Source organism: Tachypleus tridentatus, chromosome 6 (assembly GCF_004210375.1).
Source record: "Tachypleus tridentatus isolate NWPU-2018 chromosome 6, ASM421037v1, whole genome shotgun sequence".
NCBI classification, from domain to species: domain Eukaryota; kingdom Metazoa; phylum Arthropoda; class Merostomata; order Xiphosura; family Limulidae; genus Tachypleus; species Tachypleus tridentatus.
Genome location: NC_134830.1, coordinates 9,939,624 through 9,961,252, shown reverse-complemented (window position 1 = coordinate 9,961,252; position 21,629 = coordinate 9,939,624). Strand labels below are relative to the sequence as shown.

Sequence of the window (21,629 nt, the reverse complement as noted above, 5' to 3'; positions counted from 1 at the left end):
TAATACAGAAAGTACATCACCATTTCTTTGTAAGAGACTTTAATGACCAAAATATGTAGTAGGACGTGTATAAAAATGTTCAGACAAATAAAAGGAACTAACCTAACTCCACTTTTTCAAATCATTAATCAAATAAACCCTTTTGAAGATGGATGCATCTGAGGAGCACATTAGGCATATAATGCTTTATGAGTTTAAACAGTGCAGCAGAAACTACACGAAACATTCAAGGTGTTTATGGTGTGAAGTCTCTCAATGAAAGGCAGTTTCAGAAGTTCAGATTAGGTGACTACAGCTTAAGTGATGTGCCACATTCAGGTCACCCTGTTGAGTTTAATGATGACTTGATGCTAGTTGCACTTGATGAAGATTGTGCTGTAACAGTTGAAAAAATAGCACAGAAGCTTAATTCAACCCATTCAACAGCTTAAAAAGGTGTCAAAACTTGGAAAATGGGTCCCCCATGATTTGACAGAAGCTAACCATAGAGGAAGAGTGGATATTTGCACCTCTCTGCAGTCTCATAAACATAACCTTTATTGAACAGGTTGGCAACTGGAGATGAAAAATTGATATATTATAAAAATGATAAGAGCCACAGACAATGGCTCAGTGCATGTAAACTGGCTAAAGCCCAGCCTAATGGGCCTTCACCCTGGGATATTGTTTGTGTGATCCACTTCAAGTTGCTGCCACTCAATGTAACAATTACATCAGACTTTTACTATCAATAGTTAGAGGGCTTGAATGTTGCACTGAAAGAAAAGAGGCCTGCTTTGATCAATCGTAAGTGTTGTGTTAGTGTTACATCAGGATAATGCATGGTTTCATACAGCACTGATTAAGGATAACATCTGCAAAGACTGAAGAGCTAGAGTGGAAAAAAATCCACATCCTCCTTATTCTCCAGATCTTGCCCCATATGATTATAATCTATTCCAAAGTTTGCAAAACTATCTTGATGGTAAAAGCTTGGAACATACAAAAATGTCAGAACTGCCCTCTCTACATTCTTTTCCTTCAAACCCCAAGAAATCTACAGAAGTGGCATTCAGAAGCTTGTGAATCTTTGGCAGGAAGTAATTAATAACAATGGAATATACATTATTGATAAAATAACATTAAAAGCATTTGAAAATAAAACGCTTTGTTTTGTTTTTTAATTTTGCTCAAAGCTACACGAGGGCTATCTGCGCCAGCCGTCCCTGATTTAGCAGTGTGAGAATGGAGGGAAAGCAGCTTATCATCACCACCCACTGCTTACTCTTGGCTACTCTTTTATTAACAAATAGTGGGACTGACCATCACATTATAACACCCCCATGGCTGAAAGGGAGAGCATGTTTGGTGTTACAGGGATTTGAACCTGTGACCCTCAGATTATGGGTCAAACACCTAAACCCACCTGGCCATGCCAGGCTCAAAATAAAAAGTTAATAAATTAACTGTTGAGTAGACATCACAAGCTTACACATTCTGTGAATAAGTTCTCTAAGCCTGTTTTTCTTTGTATAATGTAATGATAGATGGATATTAGAAGTTTACACAATCAGTGTATACTTACTTTAATATCTCATAATTATGTAATTACATAAAAGATAATCACAACCTTAGATAATTTTTTTCCCTGGATAATTTATAACTTATTTTATATTCTCTGACAAGTTGAGGACTAACATTTAAATGGGTTAAGATTTATGAAAATATTCACTAAAGTGTAATAATTTTATTTTCCCTAAAGCAAATTTTTAAATAAAACTATTACTTCATAAGATATTCATTAATAAACACAAACTGATAAAGTGTTCAATACTCTGGATAATAATGATTTAATTGGAAAAAAAAGTACTTCATAAAAATGTTAAACTTATTATTATTTACTTAGGAAAAGCCACATACCTGGAGTGTCAAAAATATTCATTAAATATGATTTTCCTTTTAAATCCTGCATCACAAGGGTCACTGGAGTAGCTTTGATACTGACTCCTCGCTGGAAAAATGTTAAGAAATATTTATCTGATAATGATGGATTTAAACAATGTTAAAATTGTAACACAAAGAAAGAAATTTAAAAATAATAAAAAAAACAGCTAAAACCTGATATAAAAATGTTATCAAATAAAAACATTTTGTTACTGTTAACATGGTATCATCAAATGATTTTTAAAATATTGTAAGGTACAAGATATCCAAACACCAATAAACCAAGGAAACATTTTACTGGTAGTAATTTATTTTAAAGAGTAATAATTGTAATTAATAAAAGTAATGCACCATTACATTGTTCCCAAAATATTTGTCTTCAATAATAACTATGTTACAAGAACATGTTGCCTGTAATCTATATAAACAAACAACAATATATGTGCATGTATCTGTTCCTTATACATTTCTGAAAATCTATCTATTTACACCACACTTGAGATAATGATATAAGTTGTCATGAGGGCAGATGTTTGGCCCCCCCCATATTATTTTATACTGATAGAATTCTTGAAAACAATGTTAATCTTTTCAGTATTGATACCTTTATGTGTTTTAATTGCACTTTTAATGTTCATTATGTTAATAAAAAAAACAGAAACTCAATTTCCTATCCTTTGTTAAAAACAAGTTATTATTTCACCCATCCAACAGATGGGTAACTCCAGCTAGTTAATAATATAAAGTTTTAACTTTTCATTGTGCCAAAAAATGATTTTGTATTTTCTACCCTTAACAAAGATTTGAAGTATCTGGAATCTGAACTGTCCACCAGCATGGTGAAAGTTGTACTAGTGTTCAGACTGTGAAGGAGTAACTCAACCCTTGAAATCCCACCCAATACATTGTGTTGGCCACATGTTACACCATGCAAGCTCTGGTTTCTCAGTTCTACAAAGCCAGTTTCTCTATGGTTTCTGCAGGTTCTGTTGATAGAGAAAGCCATGGAAGGTACAAAATAGCTTACTTACTATTGTAAGGTAACTAAGTGTGATATCTATCTGAACAAGAACACTTCTATAATTTGTGCAAAAGGATCACAGTCTGGCCAACCTTCCCCAAACTCTGCACCATCTTGGCCAACTACAACTCAGAGGAGGGTCCTTTAGGAGGCAAAGGGTAACAGATCATAACCTGTATCACAGTACAATTTTCTTGTTTTCATTTGAATACTGAATGCTGTGACACCACAGTGTAGCCCACCCAGTCCACTCTAATTGGTCTCACTGACTTGCAGATTTGTTATTAAAAAAGTTAATTCAAAGAAAAACACACTTTTATCTGGTAGTTGCTTAATTTAAAAAAGTTAATTTTGAAACAAAAAAATATTAACCTTATAGAATTTGATTTAAACATATTAGTTATTGTAATAGTAATAAAAACGAATATTTCTCTGTAATGTTTGATTTAAAATATTAATTTTACTTCTTGCTCAGTATTTAAAGTTTATGTTCAAGAAAGTGGAGAGAAATAGATATTTTACCTCTATTCATGTAGTGTCCATATGAAGAAGTTGAAATAACAAGTGAACTTACCTCTTGTTCAGTATATAAGGTGTCTGTATAACGAAGCTGAAAACACCAAAATTAAATCAGTATGGCTTGGTTAGCTTATCAGCAAAAACAACTAACTTAGAAGCATGACAGATTAGCTTAGAAATTTTATTTGTACACAATATCAGCTAAATATATAGTTGTAGGAATGTTATTTAAAATATTATGAATTTATTTATACTTTACAAAGTCATATATTAATAAATATTAAAATATACAGAAGACAAGTTTACTTACATTTTTTCCTTCTTTCACACACAGGTCTGGATGGGTTTGTTCAATTAAACAGTCCACAAAGGATGTCTGAAATATTCAGAATACATTTAAAAACAAAATAAATTTAATACACAAATAATACACCTGTATGACGAGATACTTCACAAGAGCTAGTTTTTAAACCATTTCTCAGGCTGATAAAGATGTCACAGACTACCTAAAACTACTGAATGACAACTTTGTTTGTATAAGCAGAACAAAAATAACCCTGGAAAAAGATCACTTTTGTCAATAGACTTAACTTTTACAGTCAGGTTCTATATTTTTAATCAGAGAAATCTTAAAATAAAAATAAATATGCTGTGAATTATGGCAAAAAGTGATAAACAATAAACACTATTAGTTTATCAATAAGTTAATATCTGTCATTTTTGTATTACACAACATAACAAAAGTTTTACTTTTTCTTGTTCCTGGGCAGAAAGTGTTATTTCTCAAATTGCTTATGCCTGAAGTAAATGAAAAAGACCTATTTTTATCTTCAAAATTTGCTTTTGTGACCTGGAAGCGTATAACAAAAACACGATGGTAGACTATATTTGGGGATTGATACGTGAAAATGATTTACATTACAGTCACAAATCTCAAAAAACTACTCACTTCTAAACATTTTTGAATAACTTTAATATAAAAACATGTAAAACTTGATTCATATGTTGTTTTATTCAGACCTTATGTAAATAAAAATGTGCAAATCTGCCTGTCTTTATGTAGAAAATAAGTTAATTTCTAAATTTCATTATCCAGGTCACAAAAGGAGAGTTTTAAGGGAATAATGGCCATTTTCTGTACTTTAAAGACATAAGCAATTAAGAAATAACACATACTATTCAGGAACAAAATTTGTGCTACATAGTGTCATTGTTTGTTTGAAGTTAAACACAAAGCTACACAATAGGCTACCTATGCTCTGCCCACCACAAGTATCAAAGCCCAGTTTCTAGCAGTGCAAGTCTGTAGACATACTGCTGTGCTTGGGGATTAGATTGATGTATTCATACTTTAATTTATAGCAAAGCTACTACAGAGATATGTTGCAGGCCCTAATTTTGTACTGCTAACCACAAAAAAACAGCCAGTAAACAGCATCCTTACAGCTTGTTATAACATATGCACAGTTAATATTTTGTACATCATAACCAGCTTTTAAATTTAGATCTCTACCACAGGGCTCTGAATTACATTTCAAATAATTTAAATCATGGTCTATATTTTACCTACTGTACCGCAACGCAGGTGGATAACTAATCCAATGTTTCTGATGAGATATCTAACAATTTCTGGATTATTCCAAATCAGTAGCTACCTTTTTGTGGTGTAAGTTATCTACTAAATCATTGATTCTGAGAAATAATATCTGTTAAATCTGAACCCTTTTAAATCAATCAAATTATAAATGAAAATATCTTTTCTACCTTTCCATGGTGAAGATGGCCAACTAAAGCAATGTTTCTTATGAGATCTGTATTATCCATGAGGTCAGCAAGAAACCTACATCAAGTTTACCATGATTATATTAAATAATTACAAAAAATAAACAACTTAAAAAAACCTCTGCTAGTTTCATCAAAAGTGTATAATATTCAATTGTACCTACATTTTACTTCTGACCATGAAATACTTGTGATTTAATCTCAACAGATATGTTACATAGCCTTTAATTCAGTGATGTTATAATCCTTGAAGAAATTCCATAAAATACTCGGGATTTAGTCTTAACAAGCGTTTTACACAGTCTTTAATTACCTCACTATGAGCTCAATTAATTCTACCAAGTTTCTGACCCCAACTTTCAGTAAACATTATAAGTATTTGTATACAAAAAGCTGAATGTTTAATTTAGTATTTTTACTAAAAATGTCTATATAAATAAAAGTAGTAGAAATGTTGACTGCTCGAAGTGCAAAGTGATTTTCATGTTAATATTAAAAATACATTTTTCATCTGAAATTGTTATATTTCACTTGAATAGTTACTCAAATTTCCTAAATATTAAACTTTTTTCAAGAAAAATTTATATTTCACGTTATTTTCTCTACCCTAACTTTATACGTTTGGACAATCTGAACCTCATAACCACCATACAAATAAGAACCTGACGATGACCGAAGAAGGTCGAAACGTTGTTTGCTCTTCTATGTAAAATATTTTCTCAACCCAAACGAGCCGTTTTTGCATATAAATAAGAATTAAACCTAAAATTAACATTTTCTTTCACTAAAAATGTATTTCTGATATTTACTTCCTATCACACAAAACTATATTGATCTCCCTATACCCATTAACCACTGCTAAAAAATATTAATGCTTTGGTCACCAGTCTGTATACTCCACAAATTTCACACCCCTTTTAAACATGTATGTACCATGTGGCTACTCACCACCAATACTAGGAAAACCAGCTCTCTCTGAATTTTCCACTCAATTTTCCAACTCTCGAGAATTGGCAGGATCTAAAATGAATAACGCTGGCAGTGATGAGGAAGGGTGGGAAGTGTGCGAGGAGGTAAGTACCTATCAGAAATACATTTTCAGTTAAGAAAATGGTAACTGAATTAAAGCCTGTACCTCCTCAACAGATAAAGTCAAACCACATACCTCGGTTGTCGTAACAAAAGTGTTATCTATTGTTATGGGAACTTCTAAGTTACCACATAACTCAGTAACAAGAAACAATGTAAACATAGATAAAGAAAACTGCTGAAAAAGGTACTGAACTGTGAAAAAAGTACAAGCATAACAGTAGTCAAATATGAACACACATTTAAACACTATTGTATCAATCAGGAAAGTGAAGATTGAATGGGTAAGTCAGAGGGAGCTAGCTGCACCAATATAGGAGGCACAATACTATTGGTGGACAGTGGTCACATGCTATATACACATTCAAAAGTGGCAAGAAAGTTATGGGGTATAGAGACAGGTGCACTGATTGTTAGAATTGTTTAATAAATGCTTAGGGGCAGAAAGATCAAGATAACACTGTGTGAGAGAAAGTAAATCCATACTGGACACAGCCCCTTCTTTTTTTATAGAATGACTACACATTGTAATAAGAAACTACAGATGTTTATCCTAAGTAGCTTAAAGCTCATAACAATATACATTTTGTCTACTTAAATTTTGTTTTGAACTATGTCTAATAATCCCACCACACATGTTGTAAATCACTCAGCAAATGTTTATCTCATGTTAATGTATCGAATTACATAATGTACGAGGTATTTGCAAACATGCCTATAGAACAACTTTTATCATTGTTACTTTCCTATTAATAAATAAACAATACACATAAAAAAACAAAAAATATAGTAATTATCTGTGTGTGTTTTTCTGTGACTGACTGTCAACTACTAAACATTTTTTATGTAATTAAATAATGCACCTAAATACATAGAATAACATCATGTAAAAAACAGGCAATGTCCTTTAACTATCATTTGCCTGGCTTTCTAACTGTGGAATAGAAAAAATTAAAAATTTAACTAAGCTTTTCAATGTGTTTTCCATGAGAATAATATTTGAACTGGAAGCAAAATAGACTATTCTCTGTAAATAAAACAACATCAACATAATATTATATGTCATTTGACAGACTAGAACTTTGTCTTTTGTTTATACATAATACAGTACAAAACATCTTAGAGAGCTACTGGCAACTGTGGAAGAGAGGATGTTACATATGGGTGTAGCATGTGGGTCTGATTCTCTACTTTATGGTTTTATAAATATGGTTGCAGGCTATAAAAATTATGGTTTATCTGAGTAATATCTATGTTATAATTAGTAACATTACATTCTGTATTTCTCAAAGGGGTGGTAAAAAAAATTAAAGAGGGAAGACCTAGAGAGCAAATCTCACAATTCTCATATTATGATAGAATGAGGATTTTCAAAAACATTTCCTTATAATCTTACAAATTTAAAAACTTATATAATATTAAAATTTAATTTATTAACTGTGTTTTCATGCCAAACTTATTCACATACAATGATAATTAGACAGTTTAATTAAATCTTAAACGTAACTAAATATTTGTAGTATGCACACTATATATTATGTAGCCATAGTGAGAATCCACTGGTGTTGGAACCTTTAAAGAAGACCATGAAATCTCGATGATTTGGTTTCAACAGATGTAATAAATAACCTTTAGTTCACTGGTTGTATGATTTTTGAAAAGAAAACAACCATGAAATGTTGGTGATTTGTTCTAAGTAGATGATTTACATAGCTCTCAATTCATGAGTTATGGTGATTTGTTCTAAGTAGATAATTTACATAGCTCTCAATTCATGAGTTATGGTGATTTGTTCTAAGTAGATAATTTACATAGCTCTCAATTCATGAGTTATGGTGATTTTGTCTTAACAGATGCAATACACAGCTTTCAATTCACTGGAGTTACAGTTTCTGTGAAGTTCCAAAGTATACTGATTATTCATGCTATATCATATTATTGTCTTGCTTCCATCTATTAATTATTTATGTTTAAATATTGCTTTTCTACATAATAACTAACAATACATGATTTTAAAGTGGTCACAACATATTCAGAGATGCCAACTATTTCAAATGACTGAGCGTAATGATTGTAGACAGAGCCCTTTCACAGTTTTAGGTTTAGATTTGCCAGAAACAAGACAATCTGGTGAACGAGGCCACTTTTTTATCCATCTTGTGAACGATCGCATTGATGTTTCTATGCTGCTTAGATTGTTTGTTTGAATTTCATTTCACGCAAAGCTACTCAAGGGCTATCTGCACTATGCTGCTTAGAAAACAAGAAATACCCATCTACACAAGTGCTGATTGGCTGACAAGCACTAATGACATAACTATGGATTCCCCCACGTACCCAGTATGGAGAAGCACCGCACTCAAACTATTGGTAGACGTTGGAAATACAAATATTTTTTATTATTTCAAGGACAAATATGATTATCACAAGTAACCATTTGGACTGTCTTTTATTTATTATCAAAATTTATTTGTATCTCACTAAAAATTTTCTATTCACCCATTTCAAGCCCTGGGGGAACAATTTATCACTTTATTATACAGGCCTATATAATATATAATAATTTGGGAGTTGCAACAAGTCGTAATATTTGTCTGTATGAGCATATAGTGCTAATGTATACACCAAAATCGTAATGATTACGCTCAAATCGTAATGGTTGGTAACTCTGCATATTATTAAGTTCTCAGAAATTTTGTTTGATCTCCTCATCCACCAAATCACTTATGAAAAATGATCAGATTTGAAATTTTGTTTCAGTATACATTTTTTAATCCATATTTTGAACTAAGTAATAATAAAAAACTGTTAGCTCAAATTTCAATATTTTGCCAATTCATTGTCAGAGCTAAATGATTAAAAATTATAACTTTCATTTAACTGTCTAATGCAGTATATATTAGTGTGGTGATAAAATGGTTTGTGATATTAATAAGCATATCAATGAATTTAAAATATCTTAAAAACTGAAGAACGAAAATTTATTAACCATGAAAACTTAAATCAAGCATCACTTACTACTCAAATTAAAATAAATCATTTAATCAAACCAAGTTACTTACAACTGATAGAAATCAAAACTGGTACTCAAATTTCTCTAATTCAGATCACAGAAGATTTATGTATGATAAACTAAACCTCTGGATTTCTATACATATATTAATATATCTGAGGAGCTTTTGATGAAGTACATTTATATTTTAATAGAAATTTAAAATAATTATCTTTACTTTCATCATGTGTCAAAATGCCCAAAGCTGTAAGAAGAAATGGTTAACTTATAAATTTATATAATCATACAGACCTTTTCTTTAAGTATAATTTTTAATTAACTAAACACTCCTACGAAAAGACGTTTTTAGTCCTGATTTCTCCAAGCCCGTTCCCCTGGCTGTGGTTTCGCTAGATAGTAGATAGGGACAGTGGGAATCCATTCATTAATGGATTTAAATGGCAATTTCATTTAAATACAAAATTATTAGCCTAATATTAATAACCTTTCAAGTTGCTCTGGGGCCTATTAGGCCCCACTTTTCGTAGGAGTGTTAAGGTAACTAACAATATTTTAAACTTTATTCTTGGTAACTGAACTAGAAGCAATTTGTAAATGTTACTATCAGCTCTTACAGACAATACATAATGACAAAACATTATCAGCTATAGTTTACACACAGGTTGATATGAGCTCACAAGATGTAATGATGACAAATTCTTGGCAGTTATAAATACAATGAGTATTTTTCCGTTTTTACATACAATTTGATTGTTTGTTTGTTTTGAATTTCGTGCAAAGCTACATAAGGGCCATATGCATTAGCCATCTCTAATTTAGCAGTGTAAGACTAGAGGGATGGTAGCTAGTCTTCACCACCCACCACCAACTCGTGGGCTACTCTTTTACCAATGAATAGTGGAATTGACAGTCACATTATAATGATCCAATGGCTGAAAGGGCGAGCACGTTTGTTGCAATCAAGATTCTTACCCATGACCCTCAGATTACGAGTCGAACTCCTGAACCCACCTGGCCATGCCGGGCCTATACAATTTAATATGGTACTACATAAAAATCTTATACTGAGATACAGTAGTGATATATAATGTACAAGGAATATTTTTAATTATCACAAAATATCTGATAATGGACCACATAAAGTTACACTAATACACACTTGGTGGCAGCTATAATGTAGCGAGTCCTCTTAGCTCTTATATACAATCTAATATAACACAACACAATGTTACAAAAAGATGTTGGTATCTGTAATGGCATACTTTTTAGTATTTACACATGATTTAACCCTTTTTCTATGGGTAGGTCAAAATACACATTACTAACTTTTATAAAGTCACATTTAAAATTTAATTAAACCACTTTACTATCTTTGTATACACACAAACTTGACATCAAAACATGGTTAATTTATTAATTTCATAAAAAACATTTTAAAAAATCTTCAACTTTCCCTAGAAAGAGAATCATGACACCTGTTCCCTAGCTCTTCCCCACTTTCTAAAAGTATGGAATTTAGTGTTTCTCATTATGATACAGAAATTACTAATGCAAGGTATAACTTTATAATCTTTAAGTCTCTTTGTGTATGGAGTCAAACTAGGAAATTCTACTTATTATGTCTATCTGTTACATCCTCTCTTTCACATGTAGCCAATAATTCTTTCCAACATTTCAAGTCATGTATACCCAACAGAAAGGCCACATTCTAATCTACCAAATACTGTATAATGTTACATTGTTTTCAGTACAGTGTATTGTTAATTTCATCTTCAGGAAGTAAGGGAACAATTGAAACTCATCTTAGTTAGAACTAACTGAATTATAACTTATTGAACAATGTTTGCAATTTGCATTACTATAATTTAATCTTAGGTGTATTATTTAGGTAATACAAATTAGTCAGTTTACTTTATAATGAAAAGTGTGCTTAAATTTTATCAGTAACTGACATCAGCAAAAGATCAAAGGTTAGGTTCTTGTTTTACATTTTTTTATTTGTTGTTATAAAGGTAGCTAAAATGTGTAAATCAGAAATTCACTTTGTTACATAAAGTTTAATGTTGTAAAAATAAGGAAAAATAGTAATAATTATTCTGGAAGTATGCTTGCAAACAGCTGGTACATTACGTGATTCTATATGGTTATTTGAACTGACATATGTATTCACCAGGTGATTTACAAATCACGTTGCAGGATTATTAAAATATCTTTATTGAACTGTTTCAGTGGTAAGTTATTTTATTTTATTTTTTCTTAAAAATGTGTTTTTTATATTATTAGTATGAGAAATGTTAAAATGTTCAATGCATGTGAAAACTCCATTATAAATTTTGGATATATTTAGTCTTTATATATCACAATAAAAAACTGTTAAATATCTAATCCAATCTGTACATACTGTAATTTATCTATTAAATTTAACCCTATGTACACAAGTGGAGTCAATGTGCACAGCCATGACCTTTTATATAGAGTGACATTAAATATGGATCTTATTATGTATTTGATGTTAGAGTTATCAACTGTACATTTTACTCTACTGATTTAGAGACAGTTCACGAACAGTAGATACCAGGTCAAATATAATGAGATACTAAAATAAATTTAGTTAATCATTTCATAGTTTCTAGAGGTTATGCAAAAGTTTAAGAGAGTTTAAGATGGACAAAAGTGTTTTTATTCTTCACATGAATATCAAAGTATGGATAAGACTGGTGGCAGCAGTTTAGAGACATATCTTGAGATCCACTACTTTTGTAACATATCTGATATTTTGTGTTCAATGGACTTATACATATCATTAAAAGCATACCATGTTTCACCTGAGTAAGCAAAAGAAATTCAGAATTATAGTCAATGTTCTTTCTCAAGTATAGAAAATGTCAAGAACTATCTTCTTTATTTACTGCTAACACCTCTCGGTATCTAAAACTGATAAATTATTGTGCCATAACAGTATTAATGACAGAGAAAGTTAAATTTAATTAGTGCTATAAGCTTACATCAAACCAAATGTTATTGTTTAATTACACAGAAAGCAACTGAAGGGATATCTACAATAGCCATCTCTAATTTTAAATTGATAGACTAGAAGGAAGGCAGGTAGTAAACATCACCCACCCCCAACTCCTGGGATACTCTTCAGCAATAAATGGTTTGTTCTGTTTTGAATTTCACACAAAGCTACTCGAGGGCGATCTATGCTAGCCATCCCTAATTTAGCAGTGTAAGACTAGAGGGAAGGCAGCTAGTCATCACCACCAACCCCCAACTGTTGGGCTACTCTTTTACCAACAAAAAATGGGATTGAGCATCACATTATAATACCCCACAATTGAAAGAGTGAGCATGTTTGGAGTGACTGGGATTTGAACCCGGGGACTCTCGGATTATGAGTCAAGTGCCTTAACCACCTGGCCATGCCGGGCCAGCAATGAATGGTTAGATTGATAATTACTTAAAATGCCACCCATAGCTAATAGGGTAGACATGGCAGACAACTGATTTTGATTCCCAAATTTATATAGTGCTGTAACTGCTAGGCCATCAAGATCAATTCGTATCAGATGCAACAGACTGTACATGAAGCATTACCAAATGTCAAAACTAGTTTTGTTAGAGACATGTTGGTGCTATGAGTTTTATATATTTAAAATTTTTAGTGTATTTACATAACTCACTCTAAATTGTACACTGTATTTGGAAAGTCCTGTTCCACATGAGAGAATTTCTTCTTTTTCACTGGAGCAATGATTGGTTCTGAAAAAAAAAAAAAGCAGCTTCATAAAATTAACTGTTTGAAAGAAAGTTAACAGGTAAAAAGTTCATGACATGAATAACACAAGAAACACTTTTATTAAATTCTAACAGACATAATTTTACTTCTATATATGTTTATTAGTCCATTGAGCATATATTAAATAATAATGCAACACCTACTTCCAATAAAGGTACTGTTAAAATTGTATAATAATATCATTTATAATTATCATGTATAAGTAATCTTAATAATGAGACACAGATAAACAACAAAAAGGTTTAATGACAATGCTATTCTAGGTCACTCAATGTGTACCCTCACTGTCAGCGGTGTTTTTGGTTCTTAATTGTTGTGTGTTTAGTAACCTATTTGATTACCAAACTACCAACTAGCTACTAATTTCTGTCACTAATTATCAATTAGTTTTTATGTTGCAACAGATAATCTTTCACTGTCTTCATGAAAGTCCTGAATTACAATTTTAGTGGCAGGAGTTAGAACTCAAGCCTAGATCTTCTTGTTAGAAATGTGTTATCTGCTCATACAACCTCTCACACCAAGTGGAAATAGAATCTAAGGTGTACGACAAATACCAAATGATAATTAATAAGTACGAAGAAAACAAATGCTGACGTAAGTGACAGTACAAACTACTAAATGTTACAGCAGTAAGTTCCTTACCATTAAGTTCTTATATAACAAATTTCTCAGCAAAGTATAAATAGGAGTTTCATCTTGTCAGTGCTATAGAATATTTCAAAATTTAATTAAGGTTTTACAAATATACAATAATTTATCAGCACAACACTTACAAAAATCACTTTTAACAGTGACTAAGTATTAAACAGAAAGCTATCTCCAGCTGTTTTAAAAATGTTTATAAAAAAACATTTAATTTTAAATATAAATATGAGATGAGAGTAAACAAATATTGAGTAAGTGTTCAAATAAATTTAAAACACTAGTTTTTTATTAGAACCTACTTTAGATTTCAATGATTTTCAGGACGTTTTGACAATTTCATCATCCATAGTAATATGAGGAGATAAACCTAAACATAATATTGTGAGAACTAATTCCATACAAAAATTTAAATTAGATTTTGAATGATGGTTGTGGTACACAACAAGGGTTGCAAAATTTATTTCTCTTTCCCAGAAAATAAATCTGTAAGGCTTTGTATCTTACATGTCAAAATTACATTTACCTACACGTTCATCTGGACATTCATATCAATGGCAAGTCTATGTGTTTATACTCAGCTCCTGCTAAAGTGAATATTTTTCACAGTGCTTGGATCATGTGATAAGAAAACTACACTTATTTTATTAAAATTTTTAAAATAAAGTTTAATTACTATGCTTTATAAAGAATCCGTGAGACATTTCATTTTGCTTGAATGTTCGACTGAAAAAAACTAAATCACCCTTTTGTCTTTCTATAATTACTCCATATGTAACATGAAAATACATTTGTTTATTCTAAGTAGTTTTAAACTTGTAACAGTTTACATTTATTTATAATAAAATTTTATTCTTTAATTGCCTTTTGAACCATGTCTAATTACTAATCACATCATAAGTTGTAAATCACTTAGGGAACAGGGGTCACCTGACATTATCAAATTATGTTACCTACAAGCTGCTCACATGTGTGCCTCTTGAAACATTATTATACAATTATTATTTATTTCACCTAATCTAACCTAAAGAGATGCCTGTTTTTAGATTTTAGTTTCTGTTATAATACTGAATAGAGAATAAACATGAAATAAACCACTTAGTTGAACATTCCTTTTACTCTGCTGTTGGCTGTAAATAACACTCATCCTTACTTTTTGTATACTAATAACAGTATTACACTGAATTTTTATCTATATTTAATTAAATAAACCACCAAAGAACACAGTATTACATAATTAAATGTAAGAGAGAACTGTTAACAAATCCTAAAAGAGAAAATGTGTTAGGTGGATGTGGCAAGAAGGGTCTGATTTTCTATCTGATAGCTTTGTAAGCAAACAAAACTGAAGGCTATAAAAATTATGTTTGTCTGAGCAATTACATTATACAATGAGTAATGTTTGTTTAATTTGCACTTATTAGAGAGTTAGTGGATAAAACAGAGAAGAGGAGATATTAAGAAAATATGTGTCATGTGCATTGCACCAGAAGATATTCAGGATTTTTCTAAATATTGCCTTATGAAATTGAAACCTTAAAACTTGTATTTTAATATCATATGGATTATTAGCTGATATTTTATGTTATACTAATCCACATAACATAAAAAAGGAGTGTAATAACATTTGGAATGAAAGTCACTAAAACCTTGTGGCATGCTCAGAAAATGATGCTCATGGTGATAAGATTAATTGTGATATTCCTATGGAATATCATTGGATTACTTTAAAAAGAGAAATTTTGCATTTCCTCCCTGATAGAAAAACTTTTCTAACTTTGCAACAATCTATTACATATGCATGACCCACAACTGGTTGGATATGTATAACAACTTCAGTCATATTCACTACTTATATCAAATCAACTGAATATCCTTGGGAAGAATTTGAATATCATATTTGTCATCACAATTCTCTCCAGACATCTGCTAACCAAATGTAAAAACATCTTTGACAAACAGGGTACAAATGAACAAAATCAAGTTTTAGCATTTGCAGAGTTTACAATATGCCAAATCTAGGCTATTACTGCTGCAAAAAGTGATTCTTTGTAATACAGTATGGTGATCCTAATAAAGGTAATATAAAATGGTTTAGCCTGAACACTCAAGAAATCAGTATTTGGAAGAAAGAAAAACTTGCTTTTACATTATGGGAGCCAACAAGATCAATCATAGAGTTTGCATACCCTCACCTTGCCTTTTCTTTTCAAAATTGAATGAATGCATTTACATTAGCTAACATCAATTTTCAACTCTGACAACTCAGAAAATCCTCCTCAGATCCAGAATGATTACCAAACTGGATCATGTTTTGTAGCATGATGAGGAGAGTCTCAGCCTTAATGTGCCCATAAGACATGGTACAAACCCAATCACTCTTTAAAGAATTATTAAGTCAAAACTACAAAATTACCCTCTCCATTACTTAAGTTGCTTCAAATTAATCCAGAATCTGTATCCTATTTGGAGACATCTTTCCTTAGCTGACTTCTGATCTTGTATACAACTTTAAATGTACATTGACAGACAAACATGGCCCCGGTTGCAATACCTTTGCCCCCATAATTACCTAATAAAATTAAATCTTGTAAAAATCAACATCCATTAAATTTAACTCTGTGTAACTTACTTCATGTAAATTTAAAATTTTATGTAGATGTTCTACATTTGGTCACTTAACATTGTGCTAATCCTTTATCATAGATAAAGGTTAAATACAATAATGATTATTTGATAAAAATGAATAATTATAGCCAAATCAAAAACAAATCAGTGCTTGAATAAAACTGCAATCAATAACTTGCCTTTTACTGTAGTCCTAAACAATGATGAGTTGATCAGTGAATGTTAAAAAGTTGATATTTATTAAACAGATAAAAGAGAAAAGGTAACTAACCAGTCAAAGCTTGTGTATCCTCTTTCTGAACAATTGTTTAAACAGATAAAAGAGAAAAGGTAACTAACCAGTCAAAGCTTGTGTATCCTCTTTCTGAACAATTGTTTAAACAGATAAAAGAGAAAAGGTAACTAACCAGTCAAAGCTTGTGTGTCCTCTTTCTGAACAATTGTTTAAACAGATAAAAGAGAAAAGGTAACTAACCAGTCAAAGCTTGTGTATCCTCTTCCTGAACAATTGTTTCCACATCTTGTCCATACACTTCCTCTGCAGTTGGGTAGTATTTCTTGTCCTCATGCAAAACAATCTGCATATGTGGAACCTCCTCTTCATCCCGATTTTCATCCATGGTATCATCCTGTGAGATGTTAAATAGGACTGAACTGTAACTAAATGTCAGACACATCTTCACTTGTATATAATACTATGGTAGTTTAAAATCAAACATGTTGTCAGTGTGAACATGCTTTATAATCATTTTGACAAAAATTTATACACTGAATAGGTGAAAAGAAGAAAAGTGTTATTATTCACTATTCAATTCTTCATATTAAACAGCAAGGATTATAAATAAATGCAGAATTACAAAAATTGTTTAATCTCAAACTTTAAGAGAAGTCTAGTTCAATGCACATTTTGATTAAAGCATATCATTGGGTCATATTTAAGAAAATTCCACATCTCATCAATAACCCTGCTATTATATGACTATATAGCATGAAGAACTGAATAAAGGCTAATTACACTTTTACTTCATTTCACTTATCCATATATGTTTTTCTCACAGTAGCTATACAGCACTTCACATGAACAACATGTTTAAAACTTTTCATATAATACTGGTCTAGCTTTTTTCTTTCTGGTTAACTTACATTCAGGGTTACCGATGAGGAATGGTATTCTCCAAAACTAATATTGCCCAATAATACCATTGATAAAAGTGTAGGTTGAACGGAACCCTTCCTAATTTCAGACTTTGAAATTAAACAATTTTCAGAATACTGAGTTTTTTACTACAGTAGACTGTTACATGTCTTAATTTCTTCTTGAGTGAAAAATAAGACTGCCTTTATTCTTGGCTTATATAAATAACACATTCTGAAAGTTAAAATTTTCCTTAACAGAAAACATTTCTGACAGATATTCACCTCTTCACACAGAATGGTTCTATTCCCTTGCACATCCATCTAAGAGGTTTGCATGTCACTAGGTTGAGCAATCTCCCACCAAGAGAACCTGTTTAACATGAACTGTGCTAGTGCATGATATTATTATCATATAATAATGTCTTCTGACAATAACTACATATTTTCTTGTGCACTAAGGTCTAAGCACTTGTATTTAAATTGACTTCATTCTTACTTCAAGAAAGAAAGAAGTGTGCACCATATTTATTTTTTTGAATTTTGTGCAAAGCTACATGAGGACTATCTGTGCTAGCCATCCCTAATTTAACAGTGTAAGACTAGAGGGAAAGCAGCTAGTCATCACACCACCAAGTCTTAGGCTGCTATGTTACCAATGAATAGTGGGATTGATCAATACATTATAATTCCCCACAAGGCTGAAAGGGCAAGCTTGTTTGGCATGATGGGGATTCAAATGTTGAGATCCTCAGATTGCAAGTCAAATACCTTAACCACCTAGCCATACTGGGCTCATTCTCTAAGAATATATAACAATTGGTCTCTGGATGATAGAGTCCCAAGGTAAAACAAATGATGATGGGAACTAAAAGGAAGTTGTGTATGCTATGTAATACCAAACAGCTCAAACCAGACAATCTGGCTTCAAACAAGTCAGAAATCAAAGGGAGGAAAATAGGAAAAAAGGAATGATTACATTCCCAAGCAGTCAAAGTCTTCACAAGAATAGTCCAGTCAGTGCAGAGAGTTGAGTAAAAGAAAGTATAGGAAGCATTAATGATATATACATCCAAAAGACTATGACCACAGGGAAAAAAAATATATAGAAATAGGTTTTTCAGAGAAAGATGGCATAAAGAACATGAAACTAGTAGACCGAACAGAATAGGTGCATGAAAACTATATTAACAGTATAATAAAAATAAAGTTAGTGGAGTACAAACTAAACTAAGTGAAGAAGTTAAAGTAGTAACTTGACAGGAAATGGATTCAAGTCCCTCAGATGACTCCCAACAGGAGAGTTTGAATCACAGAATACCTGTACATGTAGCTAATATTATGGAAGTAGCTTCTAAAAGTCAAATTGTTGTAGAAGCTAAGGTACAAAACTTTAAAAGCTAGTAGGAGAGAGAAAATAACATAAAATGAGAGTCTGTACAAAAAATATGCTGGGATTCTATGTTAGAGATAGAAAAGCTAAGTAAAAATAAATGTTGATGCAGTTGTTATAAGAATATGGAGACAAGTATGTTAGAGAAGATTCTAATGGGCTCACAAAGTAAAACACAAAATAGTATTAAATGATAATAAACCATAGAGAACCACAGAGTTGAATTGTAAGTATGTATAAAAGACATCCTTGATCAAGGTGTAACAGAAAATAGTAGTAATCCTTATGCATCACCAGTGGTACTAGTACCTAAGAAAGGTGATGGTTTGAGGTTTCTTGTGGCCTTCAAAAACTGACTTTCACTTTCTTGGTGTCAAAGACTAATATCTGTTATCCAATATCCAGAAGACATTTGATATGTTTAATAGCAGTAAGTATTTTTCATCTTTGGACTTACAAAGTGGTTATTGGTAAGTAAAAATAGAAGAAAAGGCAAAAACAGCTTTTGTAACAGTTTTAGATAAATATCAGTTCAACAGAATGCTATTTGGTTCATACAATGCTCCCTCCATATTTCAAAGATAAATGGACTTTATATTATCAGGATTGCAATATTTAGAATATTTCTATTATTTAAAAATTTTACTGCTTTTGCACCAACACTTAAGAACCATTTAGAGGGACTGAGGTACATATTCAATGAATGCCATGTGTTTAATGTAAAGCTTAAACCAAGCAAATGCCACTGTTTAAGGAAAGAAGTAGAATACTTGGGTTATGTAGCAATCACAGGTGCAAAACATAATCCAATGAAATTGGAAATATGCAAAAATTATCAGTGCTGCTGTTATGGTCCCAGTAACATTATTATTACAACAAGAGGAAGCAGAAGTTACCCTCTTGATATTTCATAATGGCAGAAAGACTTTTTTTTTCTTAAGTGGAATTAAAAAACCAATGCTGGTTATGTGAATCATGAACATTAAACCAGGTTCACTTAAAGAAAATCTAACTTAGCAAGAAATTACTCCAAATCTCAAGTAAACATTCAACAATTTCAAAACATTATTCTAAACAATGCAAAGGAAAAGGACAAAGTTAATTCAAATGTAAGTGCTTAGAGGTAGCAACTGGACAAGAAGGTTGTGTCACCCTGTTATTGGTGAAGAGCTATTGTTGTTGCATGGTTATGACACTATGCACTAGCAGAATTCATATTAAATGCATGTTTTCTAGAGGAGAGATACTACAAAGTTACTGATATGCATTTATCATAGCAGGTGTGGTAAGGAATCAAGCTATTCTGTGTGTGTGTGTCTTTCTGTCTGTTTCTCTGTATGTGTGTGTGTGGACCCTACAAGGTAAAATAACATCTTAGACATTAAGAGATTCTAGAAGATAATCAAAGCTAAGGTTTTTACCTGGATAAAACTGAAACTAAATTAATAACATTTATAGTACCATAATTACAAACTAGGATATGCAATCATTATGTTGGCACAAATTTACAAACAAATGTAAAATAAGTTTGTACTTCATGATACTCTTGCTCATTATCATTCTCTCTGTCATATCCATCTTCATCTTCTGATCCACTATCTATTTCTGGTCCAATGTAGTTCCCAAATTCATCATACAAATCAGCATCCATTTTACCCTGTTAAGTGAAAATTACATTTTGTTATGAGACGATATTAAAATTACTTATTACATATGTAATGCCAACAACTACTTTTCATTGTTTTCATTACAAATGCATGATCCATATCTTCTTGTATTAAAAATAATAATTAGACAGACACTTCTTCATATTTTACTTTTTTGCAAATATACAGAAACACATTTATTACGTACATACACAACTTATCGATCTAACCCACATAAAAGCCACATGTCACTTCATGCTTGATTTCTCAAAATAGGAGACATAAAAACCAAAATACTTTTATCCAGGTAGAACAGTTTGATTACTGCCAACCTAGTACGATTTTAGTGACAGAATTTAGATCATTAAGAAAGGGGTGTTGTGAAATGTTGTAGGTGTATAAAGTATTGGTATAATAAGCTGAAAGACATTGACCCTGCTAGTACACCAGTATGTCTTCGGATTTACAACGCTAAAATCAGGGGTTCGATTCCCCTCGGTGGGCTCAGTAGATAGCCCGATGTGGCTTTGCTATAAGAAAACACACACTGAAAGACATAGTATGGTATCACCTAGTGTAAAATTTATCACGAAAGTAAAAATATCAATTCAATTTTAAACATAATTTGTTTCTCAAGCTATTTTCTGGTACTTCATCAACATATTCAATAAAAACAAACATCTTTAATCAATGGAGACTAATTCACAAAATCAACAAATATTATTTCCAGTTTTGTTGTCTATACATTTCATATTATACACGAAATAACAGCTATTGTTGGAATGTGGCATTATAACAAGTTACTGGCTTTTCTATACATTAGAAGTCACTAATATAACTGAATTTTACCAATAATTATGTTATGAATATGTTAAAAATTCATTTCATGAAGGATCTTAATTTCAATTGACTCGCAAAAACTTCATTAATGTTCGACTTCCTTTGACTTCACTTTTCTAACTCTTCGTTGGTTGGTCAAGCTTGACCAAAAATGTATTTATCTTAGCTATGAAACATGAGGTTAGTGTGTACTATGA

At 31.4% G+C, this 21,629-nt stretch overlaps 2 protein-coding genes across 3 annotated transcripts in view; one reads left to right on the top strand and one right to left on the bottom strand.

The window, feature by feature from the left end:
* LOC143251916 (26S proteasome regulatory subunit 8) overlaps positions 1-21,629 on the top strand; it is a 291,595-nt gene that overhangs the window by 128,433 nt on the left and 141,533 nt on the right. The gene's annotated exons all lie outside the window — the stretch shown is intronic.
* LOC143251915 (116 kDa U5 small nuclear ribonucleoprotein component-like) overlaps positions 1-21,629 on the bottom strand; it is an 86,856-nt gene that overhangs the window by 51,345 nt on the left and 13,882 nt on the right. Inside the window, 7 exon segments of the mRNA XM_076503278.1 lie at positions 1,900-1,990; positions 3,519-3,554; positions 3,774-3,839; positions 5,228-5,303; positions 13,031-13,109; positions 16,895-17,048; positions 20,481-20,603. Of these exon segments, the coding sequence (XP_076359393.1) occupies positions 1,900-1,990; positions 3,519-3,554; positions 3,774-3,839; positions 5,228-5,303; positions 13,031-13,109; positions 16,895-17,048; positions 20,481-20,597 (619 nt within the window). The 5' untranslated portion in view covers positions 20,598-20,603.